The 21,255-nt window shown below is 38.5% G+C and overlaps 2 protein-coding genes across 2 annotated transcripts; both read left to right on the top strand.

Moving 5' to 3' along the window:
- The first annotated feature begins 925 nt into the window (after positions 1–925).
- LOC117295752 (fructose-1,6-bisphosphatase 1-like) lies at positions 926–9,441 on the top strand. The gene is made up of 6 exons (XM_033778483.1): positions 926–1,207; positions 2,264–2,519; positions 3,501–3,641; positions 4,676–4,813; positions 5,866–5,985; positions 6,772–9,441. Exons 1-6 carry the CDS (start codon positions 1,035–1,037, stop codon positions 6,958–6,960), a joined length of 1,017 nt encoding a protein of 338 aa, XP_033634374.1. The 5' UTR covers positions 926–1,034; the 3' UTR covers positions 6,961–9,441.
- A 4,281-nt stretch (positions 9,442–13,722) lies between these two features.
- LOC117295280 lies at positions 13,723–16,873 on the top strand. Its single transcript, XM_033777835.1, has 3 exons — positions 13,723–13,868; positions 15,210–15,457; positions 15,893–16,873. Exons 1-2 carry the CDS (start codon positions 13,796–13,798, stop codon positions 15,455–15,457), a joined length of 321 nt encoding a protein of 106 aa, XP_033633726.1. The 5' UTR covers positions 13,723–13,795; the 3' UTR covers positions 15,893–16,873.
- The last annotated feature ends 4,382 nt before the right edge of the window (positions 16,874–21,255 follow it).

Genomic DNA, 21,255 nt, shown 5'->3' with positions numbered 1-21,255 from the left:
TTCAATCCTCGCTAGCTCTTATTAAACCGCATTCCTTTGAATTTTTCTCTCTCAAAACGCTATACATTTTCTACGGCTGCAGTGCTTCTTATTGACCCCGTAATAAGTCTTTATGGTAATTTATTTTATTTTAAATAATCACCAAAGGCCCTCCCTTTGACAAAGGAAATATTCTGAGATATAACCAGTAGGCCTAACCAATAAGAAACCTAGCTACAACATGCCTATACAGGCATTATTATTATTATTTGGGATCAGTTGATCTCTAACTATTGCTGGTACCAGTAAATTATTGTCTATTCCGGACACATGATTATCACGTCCATATTATTTAACCATCAAAAGAAAACGACTGTGTGACACGAGCGATTGTTCAACTTTTGGTGCGGATCCAATAAATCTGGGGAATTTTCAAAGTGGCGCAAGGAAATAAGGTTTACATCGTCATACGAATAACGGCCGCACCGCACAAATGTGGTAACTTCGAAAGATTGCGCCCAATAACAGTGTAATGACAGCAACTTAACACGGGACTGACATATAATTCATTTTACTTTTAGTTTTAACTGAAAATACGACGGCTGCGCATTGTGTTGATTACTATTAAGTTGGTAATTGCAGACAAAAACATCAAGCGTTAATTCAAGCCAATTATTTGAGCTAATATTGTTATAGTATATTATTATACGTGGACTATTAATTATGCACGAAATAGAATTTGCATTCCATTTTTGACGAGGCGCTCTAGACACGTACACACGTGTAGTGTGGCTCCTATTCACACAAACGCACAATTCGCATCCAACAAACAGGTTACCAGCTAATTATTTTTGGGGGTGTGTCTCTCACGTGATCAATTGAAGCATCTCGATTGGCCACAGCTGATTGACCCACCAGTAAACAACAGAGGGCAAAGTGCATACAATCACAAAATTCGAGAGCAGACGAGTTGTGAAAGTCTCTAGAGATTTACAATCTTTTTACACTTTTATCTCGTACATTTCAGGAAGTTGAAAACACGAGATTGTTCCAGGATGTCTGCTGGGGGTGCTTTGCAGACTGATTTTATGACCCTGACGAGGTTTGTTCTAGAGGAACAGAGACGTTTTCCGAGCGCTACCGGTGAGCTCACCCAGTTACTCAATGCGTTACTGACCGCCATCAAAGCGGTGTCGTCGGCAGTGCGTAAAGCAGGCATCGCTAAACTGTAAGTATGTAGAGCCATGGAGAGCCAAGTGGAGGTTGAGTGAATCGAAATCAATCTGAAAAAATAGGGTCAAGTAATAATGAAGAAATGTCTTGCTGTGCTCTGCTTTATGTTTTGGGGTTCTTTAGAGCTTTGGCTTTGCTCGTATTAGATTTTTTAATTTATTTTTTCTTATTAGATATTTATTATTTACTAGTTGTGTTATCTGCTTTAGTTTTATTATTGCTTTGTGTACTATATTATGTTAAATCTATATTAATTTTATTGTGTACCCCAGATGTGGAGCAACAGGTCTACGGATCATAGTATATATATTTGCTTTTGTTGTCCCTTGCCCGTCTCGGGGTATATTGTCAATGTACGTATTTTGTTTTGTACTGTTATGGCAAATAAAATAGTAATAATAATAATAAGTAAACAAGACTACAGTAGTATCACTGATCAGTGATCACACAAGTTTTATTTGTGAATTGAATATATTTTAATACTAATAGTTAAATTGAATTAAAAAAATTAAGCTGACAAATCTTTTGTACCCTCCTTAGTGTAGCTGGCTCTAGACTATTTTCGTGCTTGTAAGATAACCCAATATCAAAGATTGTAGAGTGATGAATGCGCTAGAACTAGAAGGAAAATGGGATCTTTATCTATTGTTAATAAGTTTGTATAAATATTTATACCTCATACTGACACTGACGATAACACTTCTCAGATTCACATTTCTGGGTAAAAAAGTGGACCCAGTGATTGGGGCGCTAGATTCCTTTTTTTGAAATTTTTACATTATCGGTCAGCTTATTTCAGCTAGATAACTGATAATGTCAAAAGTTCGAAAAAAAGGAATCTTGCGCCCCAGTCACTGGGTCAAGTATAAAAGCTGATATCTTTTTCATAACCACCTTACTTCAAAGTGATTTGATTTATATTTTCGAGAGCGACTGTACTTCTAACCAAAGTTTTTTATTATCAATACATGTAGTTTTAACAGTGTGATTACCAAATCATGACTGTGTACCCTCCCTTTAACATTGTGGTTTATCATATATGTACTTGTAGATATGGTATAGCAGGTAGCACCAACACTACCGGAGACGAACAGAAGAAACTTGACGTCCTAGCCAACGATCTCTTCATCAACTCACTCCGTTCTTCTTTCACAACCTGCGCTCTCATCTCAGAGGAGAACGAGACGTTGATAGAGGTCGAGGTGGAGCAGAGAGGAAAGTACGTCGTTGCGTTTGATCCGTTGGATGGATCCTCAAACATTGACTGTCTTGTCTCTATTGGGTCCATCTTTGGTATCTGGAAAATGGTAAGAAACAGTTGACAATATAAGTTATCACCCAAACGCGAGTGGAATACGGAAAAATATAGCGCTTCTGCGTCCCATATCCAGTGAGTGCGCGTGAGATAACGTATTTATCTTCAAGCAAACTTGACACGTGACATAGAACACACAATGCGCAGGTAGTGATATTAGCCGTGCAATAGGCCTATAATAGGTTTATATCACCACTCCATCCTGCAAAGCTGATTGGAGGATTAGTGCGTACTTGAAGATAATCGGTGATACACCCCCCCCCCCCCCCCCCCGCTATTTCTGAAATTCTCTTTAGGCTACCACTAGAACAAAGAAAACTGTTGGGGTAGCTATGTTCCATTGTCAAATGAGTACCCTGGAAGTTTGGCGTGTGTTAGGGCAGCCACATACACACACACACAAGTGTGTAAATGCCTGCAACTCTGGACCTCTTATTGTCCCTCTTGTTAACGTTTTCCAACTGTGGACCTTTCCCGAACCATGGACCCTATTGTGTGTGTTTTTTTTTTATGGGTCCCCAGCTTGAATGTGAACACCTACCCACTCTTACATATGGCAGTTACAGTTGTGTTGCCATTGTTGTTATATTATTCCCTTTTCTGAAGAAATTCTCTCTAGGGTACCACTAGGCCCCTAAAACAAAAACCAAATATCGTTCCTTTGTTTAATCCTATTCTTCAGCAGGTTGGCCAAGTGGTTTCTTTCCCTGCCTTCCACCTGTGGCCCCCTGTTTTTACCACACCTGAGATAGGGTTCATGTGGATTGGGTTTGTTTGCACAGGTCCCCCCCCCCCCCCCCCCCACCCAATCTGAAACTGCACATTCCTAATCATCCTGTTACTGCAATTCTGTTTAATGTGAAATAAGTAAAATAAATAAATAATAAAAGTAAAAATAAATGAAACTATATTCAATATGACTGAATCTTTAACACACAGTAACCTCAGGCTCTGATTTTACTATTTATTTTAGGAGACCAATGCTGCTCCCACGGACAAAGATGTGCTTCAACCTGGTCGTAAGATGATTGCCGCTGGTTACGCATTGTACGGAAGCGCCTGCATGGTCGTTCTTAGTGCTGGGAACAGCGTGAATGGGTTTATGCTTGATCCAGTAAGAATTTGAAATTTGAATTTGTAAAAGTAGAATTTGAAACTTTGCATGGTGGGGGGAGGGTTGTGGTAGCACCATGTTTAAATCTCACACACTCCCTAACCATTCCCAGTGGGTTTCAGTTTAAGTTTACTTCCAGCTCCAGCCTACACGCGAGTTAAGCCCAGCTTATCCAGTTCCTGTTGCTGCCTTCATGCTCCATCAAGCCAAGCCAAACTACCAGTTATCTCCAAGGCAATTACTTAAGCAGGGCCCAGCATTCTCCTGAAGATGATCAGAGCATACTGATCGAAACTTTGGGTTGTCAACAACCAGTTCTTTTCAGAACCATTACTACTCATAAGAGGTTTACACATGGTGCTATCGCAAACCTCACCTGATTAAAAAGTATCTAATGTCACAAAGAAACACTGACTTGACAAATGAAAGACAACTTTTTGTAGTAATCTATGAGATTTTATGTTGTCTTGTGATCGGATATGAGCCGGCACTTCACCCCGGTTCGTTCTTCCTGCAAATGCGATGCAAATTTTGACGTCACAAATTCATTTTGACTTGCGAAGCATTCGCTGTGAAAACAGTCCTGTGAAGTCAAAATTTGCTTCACATTCGCAGGAAGTATGAATTGGCCTTAGCTGTGATTCGTAGAACCCCGACTGTAAGCCACGGCCGATAATCTTCCGTTGCATACTTGAATCTTGGAGTCCTCAGACTTGCTGCCTAATGAGCTGGAGACAGTGACAAAAAAAAATTGTGGCAGCCCGTCCGTTATGTTTGCCCTATTTTGGGTATACGTTCCCTTTAAGTTTATTTTTATGTGTTTATTTGTTTATTGGTATATATACAAACAAAATGACAAGCAGCAGCTGAAAGTGTCACTTAACAATGGTAAAAAAAAGTTCTTGAAAGTTATCAGTGAAATGAGGAGAACGCAATGTGGTTTTAAAAGTAAAACAGTCTATCCTGCTTTGAAAATGTTGAATCATGTTTCATCAACTTAATAAAGACTTTGAATATTATTAATTTCATTTCAGGCTATTGGAGAGTTCATCCTGACAGAGCGTAACATACGAATCAAACCGAGAGGAAAAATCTACAGCATCAACGAAGGTTACACGGAGCTATGGGACGAGGAAATCAAAGAATACGTCAATGCTAAGAAAACATCAACAGTAAGTTTTGTTGTTTGTGTTTAAAGCTTTGCATGGTTCGAAGGACAAGAATAAACGGTAAATAATAGAAAACTTGTGGGTTCAAACATAATATATAATAACTATCTCTTGAGGGAGTGTTGGACCTTAAAAACAGTAGGTTTGGTTTTGACGTTTCAAATATTATACTCTGCTTGTCTTCAGGAGAAAAAAGCAGAGTACACTGTTGGAAGCGTCAAGACCAAAGGCTCTTTCCAGAGCCAACAATCTCTCAAATGAGAATTGTTACGGTTGTACCCGCAAGTTTACTATTATCTATAGTTAATTCATAAGTCTTTATGTTTGTGTTGGGATGATGGGATTAATGATGTCAAGTGCGTTAGGAGTAGTGTGGACATTATGCAAGTTAAGTTGTCCGTCACAGGACTAAGGAATCGACCACGCATGTGATTTGTCTTGGTTTTCACAGATCTCCCTGGACCTTCAGATTTTCTTGAATTTAAGGAACACAAGGAGAGTGTGGAGATCATGCTAGCCATTGTGTTGGCCTATACCCGATAAATCCTGAATTTTCCACACATAGACAGAATTCCCCACAATGTCAAAAGAACATTATCTCCACACTGTCCACAGAGAGAGTTTAGGTTCTTTCATTTGAAACTGTATCATTTAGATAATTGAAAAGCTTGAAAAGCAAGTTGTGTTAAGTTGAGAGGATTGCTTGGCGTCTTAGGTGAGTTTTGTTGTAGCACCACGTGTACATCTCTTTGAAGTAGTGTTAGATCTGGAAAAAAAACAGCGGTTGATAACTCAACGTTTCGATCTGTAAGCTCTGATCATCTTCAGAGAAGTCTATCAAAGATGATTAGAGCATACTGACCGAAGCGTTGAGTTTTTAACCACCAGTTCATTTCAGAACCACACTACTCAAAAGAGATTAACACATGGTGCTACCGCGCAAAACCTCACCTGACTACACTCCAACCATGCAAAACTTCAAATCCATTTTTAATATTCTTGAAAGTAAACTCTAGCTAGATTGATATTTCTAATGTATGATTTGAATCTTACAGGAGGGTAGAGCAGCTTATGGATCTCGCTACATTGGTTCGATGGTTGCCGATATGCATCGTACCTTGGTGTATGGAGGAATCTTCTTATACCCAGCACACAAGAAGAGTCCCAAGGGAAAGGTATGTCAGACGATGTCTGAGAAGACATATCGGAAGACTTTTTATTTACTTTCCTATTATTTTTTTCTATGAGAGATCACCTATCATCACAAGGCTGGACGGCCACTTCAAGGTGAGGGGTACTCTTAACTGATTTGGGCTATCGACCCAAATCAACTGCCACCAGGGGCATAATGCCACCTACTCATGGGGGTGTAGCAGGGTTAACCCCCTTTACAGTCCATAAGGATGTAGCTATGGTTATCTAGGCAATCTCCCAAAAAGCTAATCAGATTGGGCACACGATTCCTCACAAAGCAATAAATACTTATGCATAGTATGCATTTCAATGTGGTCACTGAATTCAATTAAGTTTTGTCCTCCTTGGTTGTATGGGTTGAAATAGGTAAAGGTTTTTATACCTTCTGTAGATCAAGCTTTTGGATATGACATTAATCCCTACTCACTGTGAACGACGATATAATATAATTTACCTGTAGAAGTTTCAGTTTCTTCAAGTTTTTCAGAAATAAAGAGTCGCATAAAATAACAAAAACGCTAAACTCATTTCCGTCTCCTGACCTGAGACAAAAATTGTTTTTGTGACATTGTTTTACTCATTTCTCAAAAACTACAGCACCTCAGCAAGTAATATTTTTCTATCATTATAATCATCAAACTGTGTCAGTTTAATGTACGTCTGTGAACATTGTGTTTTGTGTCGTACAAAAAGTACCCAAACCTTTATGTAATAAAATAGTTTCTAGTCATTCAATCATCAGACAATACATTTATTGGATCCAACAGCTAAGGCTTTTCTATGAGGCGAACCCAATGGCGTACATCGTAGAAAAAGCTGGTGGCATGGCAACCACCGGGAAGGAAGCCATCTTGGATGTCCAGCCGACTAACATCCATCAACGTGTCCCCGTCATTATGGGCTCAACAGAAGATGTTAAAGACTTCCTGGCTGTCGTTGAGAAACACAAGAAATAGATGAGGAGTTGCTATCAGATGATTAGCTTTAAGAAAAGGTACAGCGCAAGTATTAATTTTCAGAGAGTTGCTAACCAAATTTACTTTATTACTTATAACTCATACATATTCATGACCGAGAGTCAAATTCTCTCTGGTCCATTCAACATCACGTGCCAGGTGCTATCTTTGCTGTTTAGTATTCTCGCACATGGCAAATAAGCATGACAAGTCGGGCAGCCCAGGCGACAGTCTACTTGTCATGCGCTACATGGTCGTGGAACTGTTCCCCGGTGTTGTTCGCATGTGCCTAGTCGGTGAATAAACTGGATGCATTTTATTTCACAGTTGTCATTTCCCCTTGCTCAAAATAATAATGTTCCAGTAACTGAATAATGTATGAGGTATATTAATACAAACACAACTTGGTTTACTTCGGGTGAACAGTCAATAGCTCCGCGAGGTATTGAAAGTTGGCCAACTAGTTCCTTCGGCTTCACCTCAGGCACCAGTGTGTCAACTTCCAAAACCTTGGGAGCTAATATTGACTGTTCACCCTCAAACCATGTTATATTTTTATATTCGCACATCATAGCACATACTCCACCATAATGCCATGTAATTTTAAGTTATTCATGATTGGAAATGACAGATATTTTTTTTTCAATCCAAAATCTATATTTTTAAAAGCGTGATGCCAGTGTCGAACCTTTGAAATGGTTATTTAAATACTGTCATGTGCGCAGAAAACTGTTCCCCTAAACTCAGTTAGTTATTATTTCGCTATTGTCAAATGAATATAAATATAAATTTTACATGTTTTTTTTAATTTTGTTACCAATCTCCATGTACAACTCAAAAATCATGGGTGTGTTTATGGTGTTCCAGCCATTGTTAGATATTTTCAATAATAACACAAAATATGACTCGTTTACAAAATTTGAAAAAAAAATCCTTGAAATGCCTAAAATATTTGAATTGACCAGTATTCACTTTGATATGGAGTTATCAGTTGTTTTCATTGCGTGGTTGTTTAAAAAAAAACAATATTTTATCACTAATTTTCATTAAGCTAGTTTCCAAACTAGAAATCAAATATTTGTGTTCTTTAAAATACATAGTGTCCGTCTGCATTGAGTTTTATAAGAAAAGACATAGTTAATCTTATTTATTTTAGTATTAATAAAGAATAAATTTGACATTTTAAAATCAAAGGCATAATTTCAAAAACCACTTAGCACAGAAGGTGCAGTCAACCAGCCAAATGGTATGCTCTTTGTATCTTGTGCAGTGATGCATGATGACATTTGTAACTGCTAAGCAAATCAAATTTAGTAAGCAATACTTTGTACCAAGCATGGTAAAAAGAACATCAAACCTTCATCAATGTTTAGATTTCTTTTCCCGTAAAGTGAACAAAATTACGTCATTTCATAGAGATTCCAAGTAATCGCATCTCATCAATGCAAGTTTTTTCGCAAAAAAAATCTTTAGATTTGGTAATCATTGTATCAATGATGAATACAACACATAGACCAATCCGACGAAACAAAATTTGGTAGCGCCCTCTATTGAAAATTACCAACTGCGGTGTCTTTTTGTGCAGAGTCTTTGCATTGAAGACACCGCATCAAATGGCACGCGGTGCTCAACACTTGCGCGCCCGGTGCCTTCAATGCCTAGTTTGTGCACAAAAAGACACCGCAGTTGGTAATTTTTCAATAGAGGGCACTACCAATTTTGTTTCGTCGGATTGGTCTATAAGTAAAACACATTGAGAAATAAACCCAACTGTCTAGCTAGTTCCAAATATAAAATATTGCTGATAAATAATCTTTCTTCTGTGAACTTGAGAGAGTTTACTTATTGTAATGAATATAGGTTCATCAATAATGCGTCAATGTTTTGTTAGGACTACGGCAAAATTTCATACTGCTTATCACATGCTGCTTACCACAAAACACAACAAGTAGCTAAGAACAGTAATAGCATGCTTACAAGACTAAGGTTACCAGCCAAATTATAATGTGACATGTATAATTTGTGATTGCTATCCTGTTCATTTCTGCTAAGCAGGAAATAGTTAGGCAATATTGTCTGCTTAAGCAGCTCTATGAAATTGGGCCTTAAAATGTCTGAAGTTATAATATGATTATAACTCCCACACAAAGAAGATGTAGAGTATTTTGTTTGGTGTGTTTGGTTTATTTTAGTTTTATTTATAGTCAGCTGAAATTGAGTTTGACATGATGAGTTAATCAATGAAGATAGTGTTCCGTTGGCAGTACTTCTTGTCTGGAGTTTTAATTAATAAATAATTAGAAAGAAAGGTGTAGCCTTGGGTTTTTTAATTTGATTGTCTAGCCAGGAAATAGGGTTCACACACTTACATCAGTTTAGTTAGAACAAAATGTGTTCTTTTCACATTTTTGTAGGTGGGAACAATTGGAAATAGTTAAATGCAGTTTGTCAAATAAATCAATTAGGTGTCCGACTGTTCAAGTGTTCATGATGTGGTTTTGTTATTTGGTTGTTTTAGACTTGTTCGGAATTTGCACACCACGAGACCAATTGATTATACTCTTTTTAATAGCAATTTTGATCATCACAGTGAAATGTTCCTGTCAGATTTCCTACCAGACAAACAATGTGCAATAAGCATTTAGTTGAATTCAAAACTATCCTTTTTAAGAGTTAATTTAATAGGGGATTCCTTTCTCGTTGTGTTTGCAACACCAGCACCAAACATCACTACAAAATAATTGTACAATCATTTTGCTAACATTGAGAATGCAACAAATAAAATAAACCTGCACTCCATTCTGCACATCCATCAAAAAACAGTAAATACACGTACTTGTTTGGTTCGAAAAATATCGAACATTTTTTAAAAATCTAACTGAAACAGTCATCGGTGGCTGACGTATGACTTAAACAACATGAGAAGCATTTATGGAACCTAATCGCCCAACTGCTGTTAAACGCTTGCTTGTCGAAAATATCATATTTCTTAAACGGAAGTGCAAGTTTAAAAAAAAAAAAAAGGTACTGTTTATTACCTGTGTGTTGGGTTACTTTTAAACAGTAATAATTAAATCAATTTTTGTATTCTCACAAAATTGCCCCACATCACCCCCCCCCCCACCCCAAAAATATGGACAACAAACAACAACCTGTTATTTTATACCAGTGTTAATATTTGAGGTGAACTTTTTGAATGCTTTCCTATATTTAAATCAGCTTTGTCCTAGTTGGTAAGACACTGCTCTATAGAGTTGCAAATGTCGTGGGTTCCAATCCCACTCGAGTAACATGCCTGTGATTGTTTTCACAGAACTCGGGAAAGTACTGAGTATACAGTGCCAACACACATCGGTGGATATTGGTAAAACCAAAATGAGTACCCGACGCATATTTAACATCTATTAACACTTTTCCCTTCTTTCTGAAGTTTGTAATAGAGATGTTTGAGAGAAAACAGATATATGGTGTTTGAAGCTCTACTCTTCTCCTGAAGACGAGCAGTGTGTACTGTTGTTCGAAACGTCTTGACCAAACCGGCTCTTTTTATAGCCAACACTCCCTCGAAAGAGATTTTACACATGGTTGTACCCACAAGTCTTCTATTCACATTTATATTTATAGTTTTTCTTAAATATCAGATTAGTTCAAAATGTGAATCTCATCATGAAAAGATTGAGCTGGTGTGCATGACTACCAGTCAGAAATTGATGATGGCAAAACCCAATCATCATCTTCTGCAATCACCCTCACCAGATGGTTAACATGCTAAGCGTCTATGATTGATAAGGTTATTGCGTCATACAACTGTAAGAAATCCTCTATATGTCAACAGTAATTTTACTTTGTCTGATGGTAGTGCCAGGTGAATCTTTTAGGTTGATTTGTGAAGAGTATAATGACACGTTGCCATAAAAGTCGGCGCCAATGAAGTTTTTTCCAGAAAAGCACATGGTGTGAGCACACACAGATCATACGACACCACAGCCCATTCCCTGTGGTGACATGTGGTGTGACTGTGTTGCAAACGTACAAAGAACATGACACCACAGCCCCTTCCCTGTGGTGACTTGGGGTGTGACTGTGTTACAAACATACGCAGATCATGACATCCCAGACCGTTCCCTGTGGTTACTTGGGTGTGACTCTGTTGCAAACATACCCAGCACATTACATAACGGCCCGTTCCTTGTGGTGACTTGGGGGGGGGGAGGGGGTGACTGCGTTGCAAACATACCCAGATCATGACATCCCAGACCGTTCCCTGTGGTTGGGTGTGATCCTGTTGCAAACATACCCAGAACATCACACAACGGCCCGTTCCCTGTGGTGACTTGGGGGTGTGACTGTGTTGGTTGCAAACATACCCGGATCATGACACCACAACCCCTTCCCTGTGGTGCCATGGAAGATGACTGTGTGGCAAATACCCAGAACATTGCACCACTGCCCCTTCCCTGTGGTGACTTGGGGTGTGACTTTGTTTCAAACATACAAGATCATGACACCACAACCCCTTCCCTGTGTGGTGACTTGTGGTGTGACTGTGTTGCAAACATACCCAGGACACGACAACGCTGCCATTACCCTGTGTGCTATGTGGGGTAAGTTGAAGAGAGGCTGTGGGAGTGGCTGGGTTTTTTTTTATTTATTAATTTTTTTATTTTTTTTTTTTTGGGGGGGGGGGTAGATTGATGGGTAAACAATTTGAAGGATAGCTCGAAGGGAAGCTTCAGACAAGGGATATTGACAAAGTATAAGTTATTTGTGATTGCGATGGGCACCTGTTATCAAACTGATGGAAAGTAGCTCAGGTATTAAACCGATACGGGGAAAAGTATAAGTACAGAGACCTTGACGGACCTTTTTGCCGAGACCAGTTTATACTTGGAAACATGATGCATTTATTATTAAACCGTGACAACTTGAGAGTAAAAATGATCCGTGCGTGTGACGGGAAACTTTAGCCTGGCCTGGACGGGCGGAGCAGTTTTCCTTCCGGTTAAAGGCACAGCCGTCGATTTCACCAAACTCTTCTTAATTTCGGATTAATCTTAGGACTTAGGACGAGTTCAGTTCCGTAGCCGAAGACGTTAGGACGCATTGAACCCATCCTAAGTTAGGACGGGTTACTCGTCCTAACTGGAGATAGGATTAATCCTAGCGTTTCGTGAAATCGGCTGCTGGACACGTTATTGTAATTGTCGAAGACCAGTTTCTCACTTTAAGAAAATAATGAGTTTTTTACTTGAGAATGCTTATCAATGATTTTTCAACCCTACACGCCGCGTTTGATTGTTTGATTTGGTGGATAGAGCCCACAGTATCGCTCGGAAGCTTTTAAAGGTACTGTACACGTTTGGTAATTGTCAAAGACCAGTATTCCCACTTGAAGTATTCCAACATATGATTAAAATAACAAAACTTTCAAAATTTGGGCTTAATTGGTCATCGAAGTTGCAAGAAAATAGTGGCAGAAAAAACCCTGTATAGTTGCACAAATTTGTGTGCTTTCAGATTTCTGGGAAAGGCTTCAAGCATGAAGTCTTTCTCGATTTCAAATAAATTTGAGTGAGAAGTTTTTCTCAAATACCACTTTACTCCAGAGGGAGTCGTTTGTTAGAATGTTTTATACTATCAACATCTCTCTGTTGCTCGTTACTAAGTAAGTTGTTTTGCTATTTTGGCTCTAGGTACCGGGGAATCTCGTTGGTCTAGCAGGTATGAAACTGCTATAGAATCCCACCGAGTAACGTGCCTGTAACTGTTTTGCACATAACTCGGGAGATACTGAGTATACAGCGCTTACACACACATCGGTGTATATGGTTAAAACCAAAAACTAATATATATTTATCCCCGATGCAAATCTACTAACTTGGAGTAATTACCCAACGTGTCCAGTGCCTTTAAAGACACTGGACACTGGACACCTTTGGTAGTTGTCAAAGACAAGTCTTCTGATGTGGTGTATTTCAACATATGCATAACATAACAAAACCTGCGAAAATTTGACCTCAATTGGTCGTCGAAGTTACAAGATACACCATTGTCACACGAAGATGCTTGATTTTGAGACCTCATAATCTAATTCTTTGGACTCGAACCCAAACTCGTTGAAAATTATTTACGTTACCCTACGTTATCCTACGTTACTTCAGAGGGAGCCGTTCCTCACAATGTTTTATACTGCCAACAGCCCCAAGTAATTTTTTATGCTGACAATTATTTTGAGTAATAACCAATAGTGTCCAGTGTCTTTACACGAGAACGAAGCACTTTGTGCGAGAGACCATTGGTGTGTGACACTATCAAACTTGACAAGGAAACATTCACCATCTGGCGAAAGGCACAAACGCGTCACGTTCATCTCTAATGTGTCAGATATCAAATTCATTCAACAAATAATATCACTAATTAATAGACAGATGTGAGCATTTTACCAAGGTGGGTGAGAACTTAACTAAATACATATCGTGCTTCTTGTTGTAACTATAAATAAACACCAACGTAATATACACCACCATGGCATCAGTTTGTATTGAGAAGCCACATGTACGAACGATAATTGTACGCATTCTGATTGGTCAAAAGCCACCTGTACGAAAGTATCCACGCATTCTGATTTGTCAAAAGTGCCAGCGTTCTGTCTCTGTTGTGATCACTGCTAAGCTCCCTATTGGCTGAATCACACTGTTAGGGGCGGGGCTATAAGTAGTCGTTTTCTATATAAAGGAGCGGATGCAAGCAGTATTTACACATTCAACTGAAGACAACTCAGCAAGATTTGTACACAGTTTGCCTGCTGCCGTATTCAACGCATCACTCAGCCACGATGTCTCGTCTTAGCGCCATCATCATTTGCCTCGCACTTGTCTGCAGTGTTTACGGATTCCAAAAATCAACATGTGAGTATAACAATATTTGTTATAGTTTTGATTTGCGGTAACACCGTGTGTGTATCTGCTTGCTAGATAGACTTCTTTTGAGAACTTGTCTTGCTTTATATTCAACTACCCGTGGAGTAGGAGTAGAAGTTCTGAATTCAGGAGACTTCCTTCTCAGTTCTGAAATGAAACGCCTGCTTTTAACTACACCAACTCTAGTATTAGTTACTTGGTTTTAAACTGTAAATGTTTGACTTGATTAAAGCTCTATGATACCTTGCTGCAAAATTCACGAACCCATTCCTTTGTGTTTCTAAATATGTTGTCAGTTAGGTACAGTTATGGCTTTATTGTAGAAATTATTGACTTTGATTATGAATTGATTTATGCTCTGTAATGCCTTCTTGCTGCCAAAATCATGGCAAACGACTCTAATATGAGTCCGTTTGTTTTTCTAAAGTTTTGATACTACTTGATTTATGTTCGGTACAACACCTTGCTGCAAAATTGACAAACATTTTATTAATTTTTTTTCTTCTAAATAATTTGTCGGCAACAGTTATGGCTTTGTAGAGATTATTGACTTTCTATAATGATTATTCTTGACAGCAATGTCTTTAAAAATTCTTAACATAAATTCGACATTGATGAATTTATACTGTTAAAGGCACTGGATACGTTTGGTATAGGCTAACTCAAAATATCAGCATACAATTTTACTTGGTATCGAGCAGTGGAGAGCTGTTGATGTTATAAAACATTGTGAGAAACGACTCCCTCTGAAGTTATGTAACTTAGTTTTTGAGAAAGAAGTACTTTCTAAATAAAATATTTGAATCTGTGAAAGGCTTCAGGCCTAAAGACTTTCTCATGCATACATTTGAGAGCGCTTAATGTGCAACAAGGGTGTTTTTCTTTCATATTTTCCTGCAATTTTGATGACCATCATTGAGCCTAAATTTTTACAGATTTGTTATTTTCTGCATAATTATGTTGGGATACACCAAGTGAGAAAACTGGTCTTTGACAATACCATCAGGCTTCCCGAGTGCCTTTAGCAGCTCCCTGAGTGCCTTTAGCAGCTCCATGAAAATGGGCCTTATACTGTATACTATCTGAACTAACCAATGTTGAGATACACCAAGTGATAATACTGGTCTTTAATAAATAAAAAAATAAAAAATAAAAAAAGGTATATATAGTCCTAATTTAGGACTAGTCACAGGACTCTTTAGGAGTTATTAACAACTTAAGACTCGTTCTAAGTGTAGGACGACCGACTCATCCGAAAGATAAAACTGGTCTGAACTCTTTGTGAAATCCACCCAGTGAATTTAAGTGTCCTTTTTATTTTGATTTCAGCCACTTCCTACCAACCCGGTAGTACGGTAAACCTGGACTGCGGCTCTAAGCACTTGATCGTCGACAATGCCGTCTTGTTCTTGGACGGCGAATGCGCCGGAAACGACGGAGACCTGAGATCACAGATTGCTGACTACTGCAAGGACAACGGGTCTAGTAACTCCTGTTCTTTCACCCTCGCAGACGTACTCGGATCGGAACCCGACTCTTGCATCACCGAGTTCGAGGTCGGCAAAATATGTGTTTAAGTAAGTCAATCAATTGAGGGGAAAGTCGTGTAGATTCATTGATAGAATGTACGAGCCAAAGGCGAGTACATTAGTAACGAATTTACAAAACGAATTTTTTTTATTTTTTGTCTATAATTATATTCTCCTCTCCGACTAACACCATTTTCCAAAAACTTGTACTTTTTCAAACGACTTTTGGTCACATTTCAATTTTTTGCCAAAGCATAATTTGTAGTGCTTGCAACATTATCGAGTACCATGAAGAGCTTTTACAAAAAAGAATGTTGAAAGGTCTTCTGTCGTCATTTGTTTTTCCTAACTTGAGGTCGCACAAAGAACAGTTAACTAGAGCGGGATTTGAACATGCGACCTCTTGATTAACTTGCCTATGGTCAGATTTCCTTTTTAATACTTGGTAATAAATAATGTTCTCTTTTTGTTCTTCTTCTGAAGGTCTTCTGAAAGCATGCCTCGATGACGTCATGAATTGCCAAGGGGTCGTCATCATTAGCAACACTTTCGATTCATCTCATCGTCTCTTCAGCCGAACAAACCAGATCGCACCATTAAACTGCCCAATATGATAATCGACCCAACTTTGGTTATACCTAATGGGCACACTCAACAGGTCTATCCATGGTTGAGACCCTAGTCCAAGATGGGCTTTAACAATAACTGTTTCTAGTGTAGCAGTAGTTGGAGTCGGGATACCAAACAGCCCAAAACACGACCGTTTTGGTACATTCACACTTGGTGATTTAAAGTGCGTTTTTACACATGTTTTCCTTAGCATTAGTAGTAAGCAATGGGCTCATGAACAAGCCTAAAACTCTTTCAAAATGTTAATACAATTTCTAAGGTCCAATACGCTTTGTGGGTAATTTACACGCAAATGAACAAAATACACCTCACACGTTTAATGTGATAGAAAAGTTCCTTATACACAGAACTTTCTGTACCAAAAAAAAAAGCTATGCAAAGTTGTTGATCGTGAGTATAAAAACTTATTACAAATTTGTTAGGGCTGTAGTCTTAAATTCCAGTATTTAGAAAAAAAACTAAATCTACGCAAACTTCACCTTCCTCGTTTTCTTTCCATGTTGCTAATTCCTAACATCAATTCCTAACATGTGCACAATGTAAAACACACACACAAAGTGACTCTTTCAATAACTTTCCTTTTCATTTAGGTGTTTAAATTATTGAATCATAGAAATTAGCTATGCAACAGGGTCATCACGTGACTGAATTGCTTGGAGGCGGGTCCCCCTTGTAAACGCATTCTTTTATGGCATATGAATTCGGTTGGTAAGTTTCCCGTAATGCATCTTTAACGTGGGGGTGTTTTTCTGGTTGTGTTTGGTATCGATTATTGATGTCATGGCGTCTAATACGCTATGGAAGGTTTGCCTACTCTCTAAATGTAAAAGAGTGCAAAACACCACTCTTTACATTTCGAGCTGTCCTCCATAAGGCTCTTTAAAACAAAAAAAGTGTTTATTTTACTCTTTGAGAGGGGTTTCACTCCAGGACAGAGTGAAAAATCACTCAAAAAGATGCAAAATTCAATCTAAGTGGAAGACCACTCGAAAAAGAGTTGTCCTTATATGGCTCTTCAAAGAGTGCTTTTTCACTCTTTTACATTAAGAGAGTAATATGGGTTGCTCTCTGTGAAACACATCAGTTTATGATGCACTATGGGTAACTTAAAGAAGAGGTGAGACGAAGGGGTTGCTTTTACTAAGTTATATAAATGCCATTGGCTATAGCTGCACCACCACTGGAAAGAATTAAGAGTTAAGAATAAGGAATAAAGAAATGAAAGAAGTAAAGAAATGAAGTTATAAATGTGTTGATGTTGTTTATTTGTTTCTTTATGACATCGTTTTTGGATATTAAAGACTCTGGACACTATTGGTAAATGTCAAAGACCAGTCTACTTACTTGGTGTATCTCAAGACATGCATAAAATGCGAGATAACTATGAAAGAAAAATAATACCCTTGCCTCACGAAGTTGTATGCTTCCAGAAGCTTGATTTCGAGACCTCAAATTCAAATTCTGAGGTCTCGAAATCAAATTCGTAGGGAAGTTATTTCTTGCTCGAAAACTGCGTCACAGAGGGAGCCGTTTCTCACAATGTTTTGTACTCGCCTCTCCCCATTTCTTGTTACCAAGTAAGGTTTTATGCAAAAAAAAATTTTTTGAATAAATACCAATAATTAGTGTCCACTGCCTTTAAACTTCATTTTGTAACGTTGAGGAGTGAAGCTTCTGTGTAGAGTAGAGGTTGAATCATCAACTGACGTATTGTAATCTACAGTCTGTGAGAGCACTACTACAAAAGCAAAGAATTAGGCTAAGAAAGATACTGCATGAACCCCATTCCACCCCGATCCCCGAAAGCAAAATCTCACTTTCGCGCTAACCCTATTTACACCGATGTGTATGAAGCAATGTTCTCAGTATACTTTACAGATCGGGTTGGATTCTTTTCCCCGTTTTTTCTTAGAACTTGGGGAAAGTAACAGAGATCTTGGTTTAATGCCTCAACAACACAAATCCTGGCTATTTATCCTTGCCTGTCTCCCCACCGGACTGGTCGCTCGCATTCGCTCAGAATCTGACACTACTCGCCTCCTGGAACCTAACTCTATCAAACTTCTCAAGTCTGTATCAAGTCGCATCTTTCTCATTTTGCTCCCCATAATTATACTATATTCATTCAATACATAAATAAAAAAATCTGACTCATATGCGAATTCAAGAAGTATATCAAATAGCTTGTGAACCCTGTGTCTAATGCGCTTGTGAACCCTGTGTCTAATGCGCTGCGTTCTTGATGTAGTGGCGCTTTTTAAAGACACTGGACACTATTGGTAATTGTCAAAGACCAGTGTTCTCACTTGATCAATCTCAACATACGCATATATAACAAACCTGTGAAAATTTGAGCTCAATTGGTCGTCGAAGTTGCGAGATAATAATGAAAGAAGAAAAACCCTTGTCACACGAAGTTGTGTGTGTTTAGATGGTTGATTTCGAGACCTCAAGTTCTAAATCTGAGGTCTCGAAATCAAATTCGTGGAAAAATACTTCTTTCTCAAAAACTATGTCACTTCAGAGGGAGCCGTTTCTCATAATGTTTTGTACCATCAACCTCTCCCTATTACTCTTCACCAAGTAAGGTTTTATGCTAATAATTATTTTGAGTAATTACCAATAGTGTCCACTGCTTTTAACTTTCTTATTTGTATACGGTATGAAAAGTAAAACCACATTAGTTTCAGTATCCTCGATGCAAAATAATTAACATTTTGTTAAAAATCTTAATGTTACACGCGAAGGTTAATACCAAACCGGTTCAAAATGACTATTTTTTGTTAGTGGTAACGGTGGTTTTCCCCAATCCAATTATCTAATTGAACGTCTTCGTCTGCATCCACAGCCCGCCCTCTATCGTCCCCATTATTGCTAAGGGGTCGTATCCGGATTGGCGGCTACAACTATACGGCTATGGCTGTTACATAGGGTGTTGCTTAATGCCGCGGAAATCTATTTGTAGCCGTAGCTGTAGCCGCTAATTCGGACACGGCCCGCAGTTTGGCTATAGCCTGAACATCATGACGTCACACTCTCGAGGCTTACTCACTTTATGCCGTGTGACAGGATCTTCCTCCATACGGCTAACTATGTACGAAACTTCTTTGATAGTGCCCTTGCCCTCTAGTGAGTCATCCTTCTTGACAGCCCATTTAATAATTTCCCTGAACATCTATGTAATCATTCCCCATTTTGTGGGGGACAGAACCTCAGACAGACATCAAAGATACACGCCATCACCTTTGTGGTTGTTTTTCACAGGCAGGGTCATGCTGAAGTCTTTTTGAGATATGGCGGACCTTCAACGCTCTAAAGGTTTGGGTAAATTGGTGTGCATACACCCAAACCAAACAGTACACTCCTATCACGTGCCATACCTCAAAAAGGCTTATAGAGATGCCCCAAAAATAATTATACTGACAACGGTAGTCATAATCTTTCGAAATCATTTTATCTGAAAGTGCCGCCGTTGAGTTTAGATTAGAAGATGACGAAAAAGTTAAATCCGAATCTCCGTTTAAATGCTGCCCTCTTACGGCCAAAGATCTGATAAGAGTGGATGGATTCGATCAAGGTAAATTTATTAATGAAAATGGCATACAGTTGTTTTGTTTTCTCACCAAATTGAAACTGCATGTTTAGGGCTCATATTGAACTTTCATCAGCAGGTGGCTTTTTGTGTCTTTTTTGCGTGTGCTTATAATTAAATCAGAATAACGTTGACAATAACCAAACGATGACTGTATTCAAGGTCTTCGTCTTTGGTAATTACGCAAAAATAATTGTATCCGAAAGCCTAAGTAGACCTTATCATGCTGTCTTCATCTTGGTCATGTTCCTTGTATCGAGTAACAATAATGACTAATTTTGCAAATAGGAACCAGACTATGTTGTTCTTCCAGCCTCGGTTTGGTTACATTGATATAAATGGAAAAAAAAATCATGATGGCTGCACCTTTGGTCTACAGCTTGTTATAAAGATAATGGACTTGGTTGTATTGGTTATTGGTGACCATTTGGTTTGAAGTGCCCCGTTGATATTAATGAAATAAACACATTTGGAATTTTGAAATTGGATTATCTGATGCCAAGTCATCATCGACTTTTGAATATTCAAATTTCCGCGGTATCTGTTTGTGAATGCTGCTTCCTCGCTCCATATGAGACAACCGTGCTGACAATTTGTTTTTCTCAAGAAAGTAGACACTCCTTTCCGCTGAAACTCTCAAAGGTGACTTTTACCGTCTTGAGTACTGTGGTATACAAAAGCATATAATCAGAATTAGGTGCCATTCAAATTGTTCAATGTTTCGAAGGCACTGAACTGTAATGAAATACTTGTTGGCAAAAAAACAATTACTTGGTAATGAGCTTTAATTGGAGAGCTGTTGATAAAAACGATTGTGAACAACGGCTGCTTCTGAAGTATTAACGTATAGTTTTGGGGAAAGAGCTTTATATTAAAATACTTCAGGCCTGCAGCCTCTAGGCATTGGAAGCACACACATTGTGCAACAATGGTGTTTTTTGCAACTCAACATTGAGTCCAAATTTTCACACAATTATTTTCGTTTTTTTTTGTGATATACAAAGTAAGGAAACAGCATGCTCTTTGGCAATTAGTCACCCAGTGCCTTTAAAGTCACGAGGTACACTTTTGGTATTGTCAAATTCCCACTTCGTGTATCCATTGCAACTTTTAGTATCAAGCCTGTCAGCAGACTCAGTCACATTTCGGGGTGAACATTTTTGCTCTTTTTCTAAAACTACATAACGTCAAATTGGGCCGTTTTACAGTTTATTGTAATATCAACAGCTCTCCAGTGCTCTTTAGTTAGTTCCTTTAATTTGTGGAGTCTACAAACCGAGGTTCTTCCCCCTTTAGTTAGGTATTTTCAAATCATTGTTATGACAGTCAGTTAGCACCTTACAAAGCTCACTTTCATTTGAAATATTATACTATATTTGGCAGTAAAGGATCATTGATTATTTAGTTACAAGGAAATGGCTGTGTTTTTTTTACAAACCTTGGGGATCCCCGTCCTTGTACGCACTTCGTGACGTCACTGACGGACGTCATTGGTTGCAAAAAAGAACCGCACCGGATCTTGTCTCGAACTACACGTTTTAGTTGGAACCGCGCAATTTAGAACGAGCAGTTGGATACAAAAGCTGTGACAGCAAGTAGTCTGGTCGTCTGCCCTCTGTGCGCA

The sequence above is a fragment of the Asterias rubens genome, chromosome 10 (genome assembly GCF_902459465.1).
Source record: "Asterias rubens chromosome 10, eAstRub1.3, whole genome shotgun sequence".
NCBI classification, from domain to species: Eukaryota; Metazoa; Echinodermata; class Asteroidea; order Forcipulatida; family Asteriidae; genus Asterias; species Asterias rubens.
This window is presented reverse-complemented; position numbering and strand designations above follow the sequence as displayed.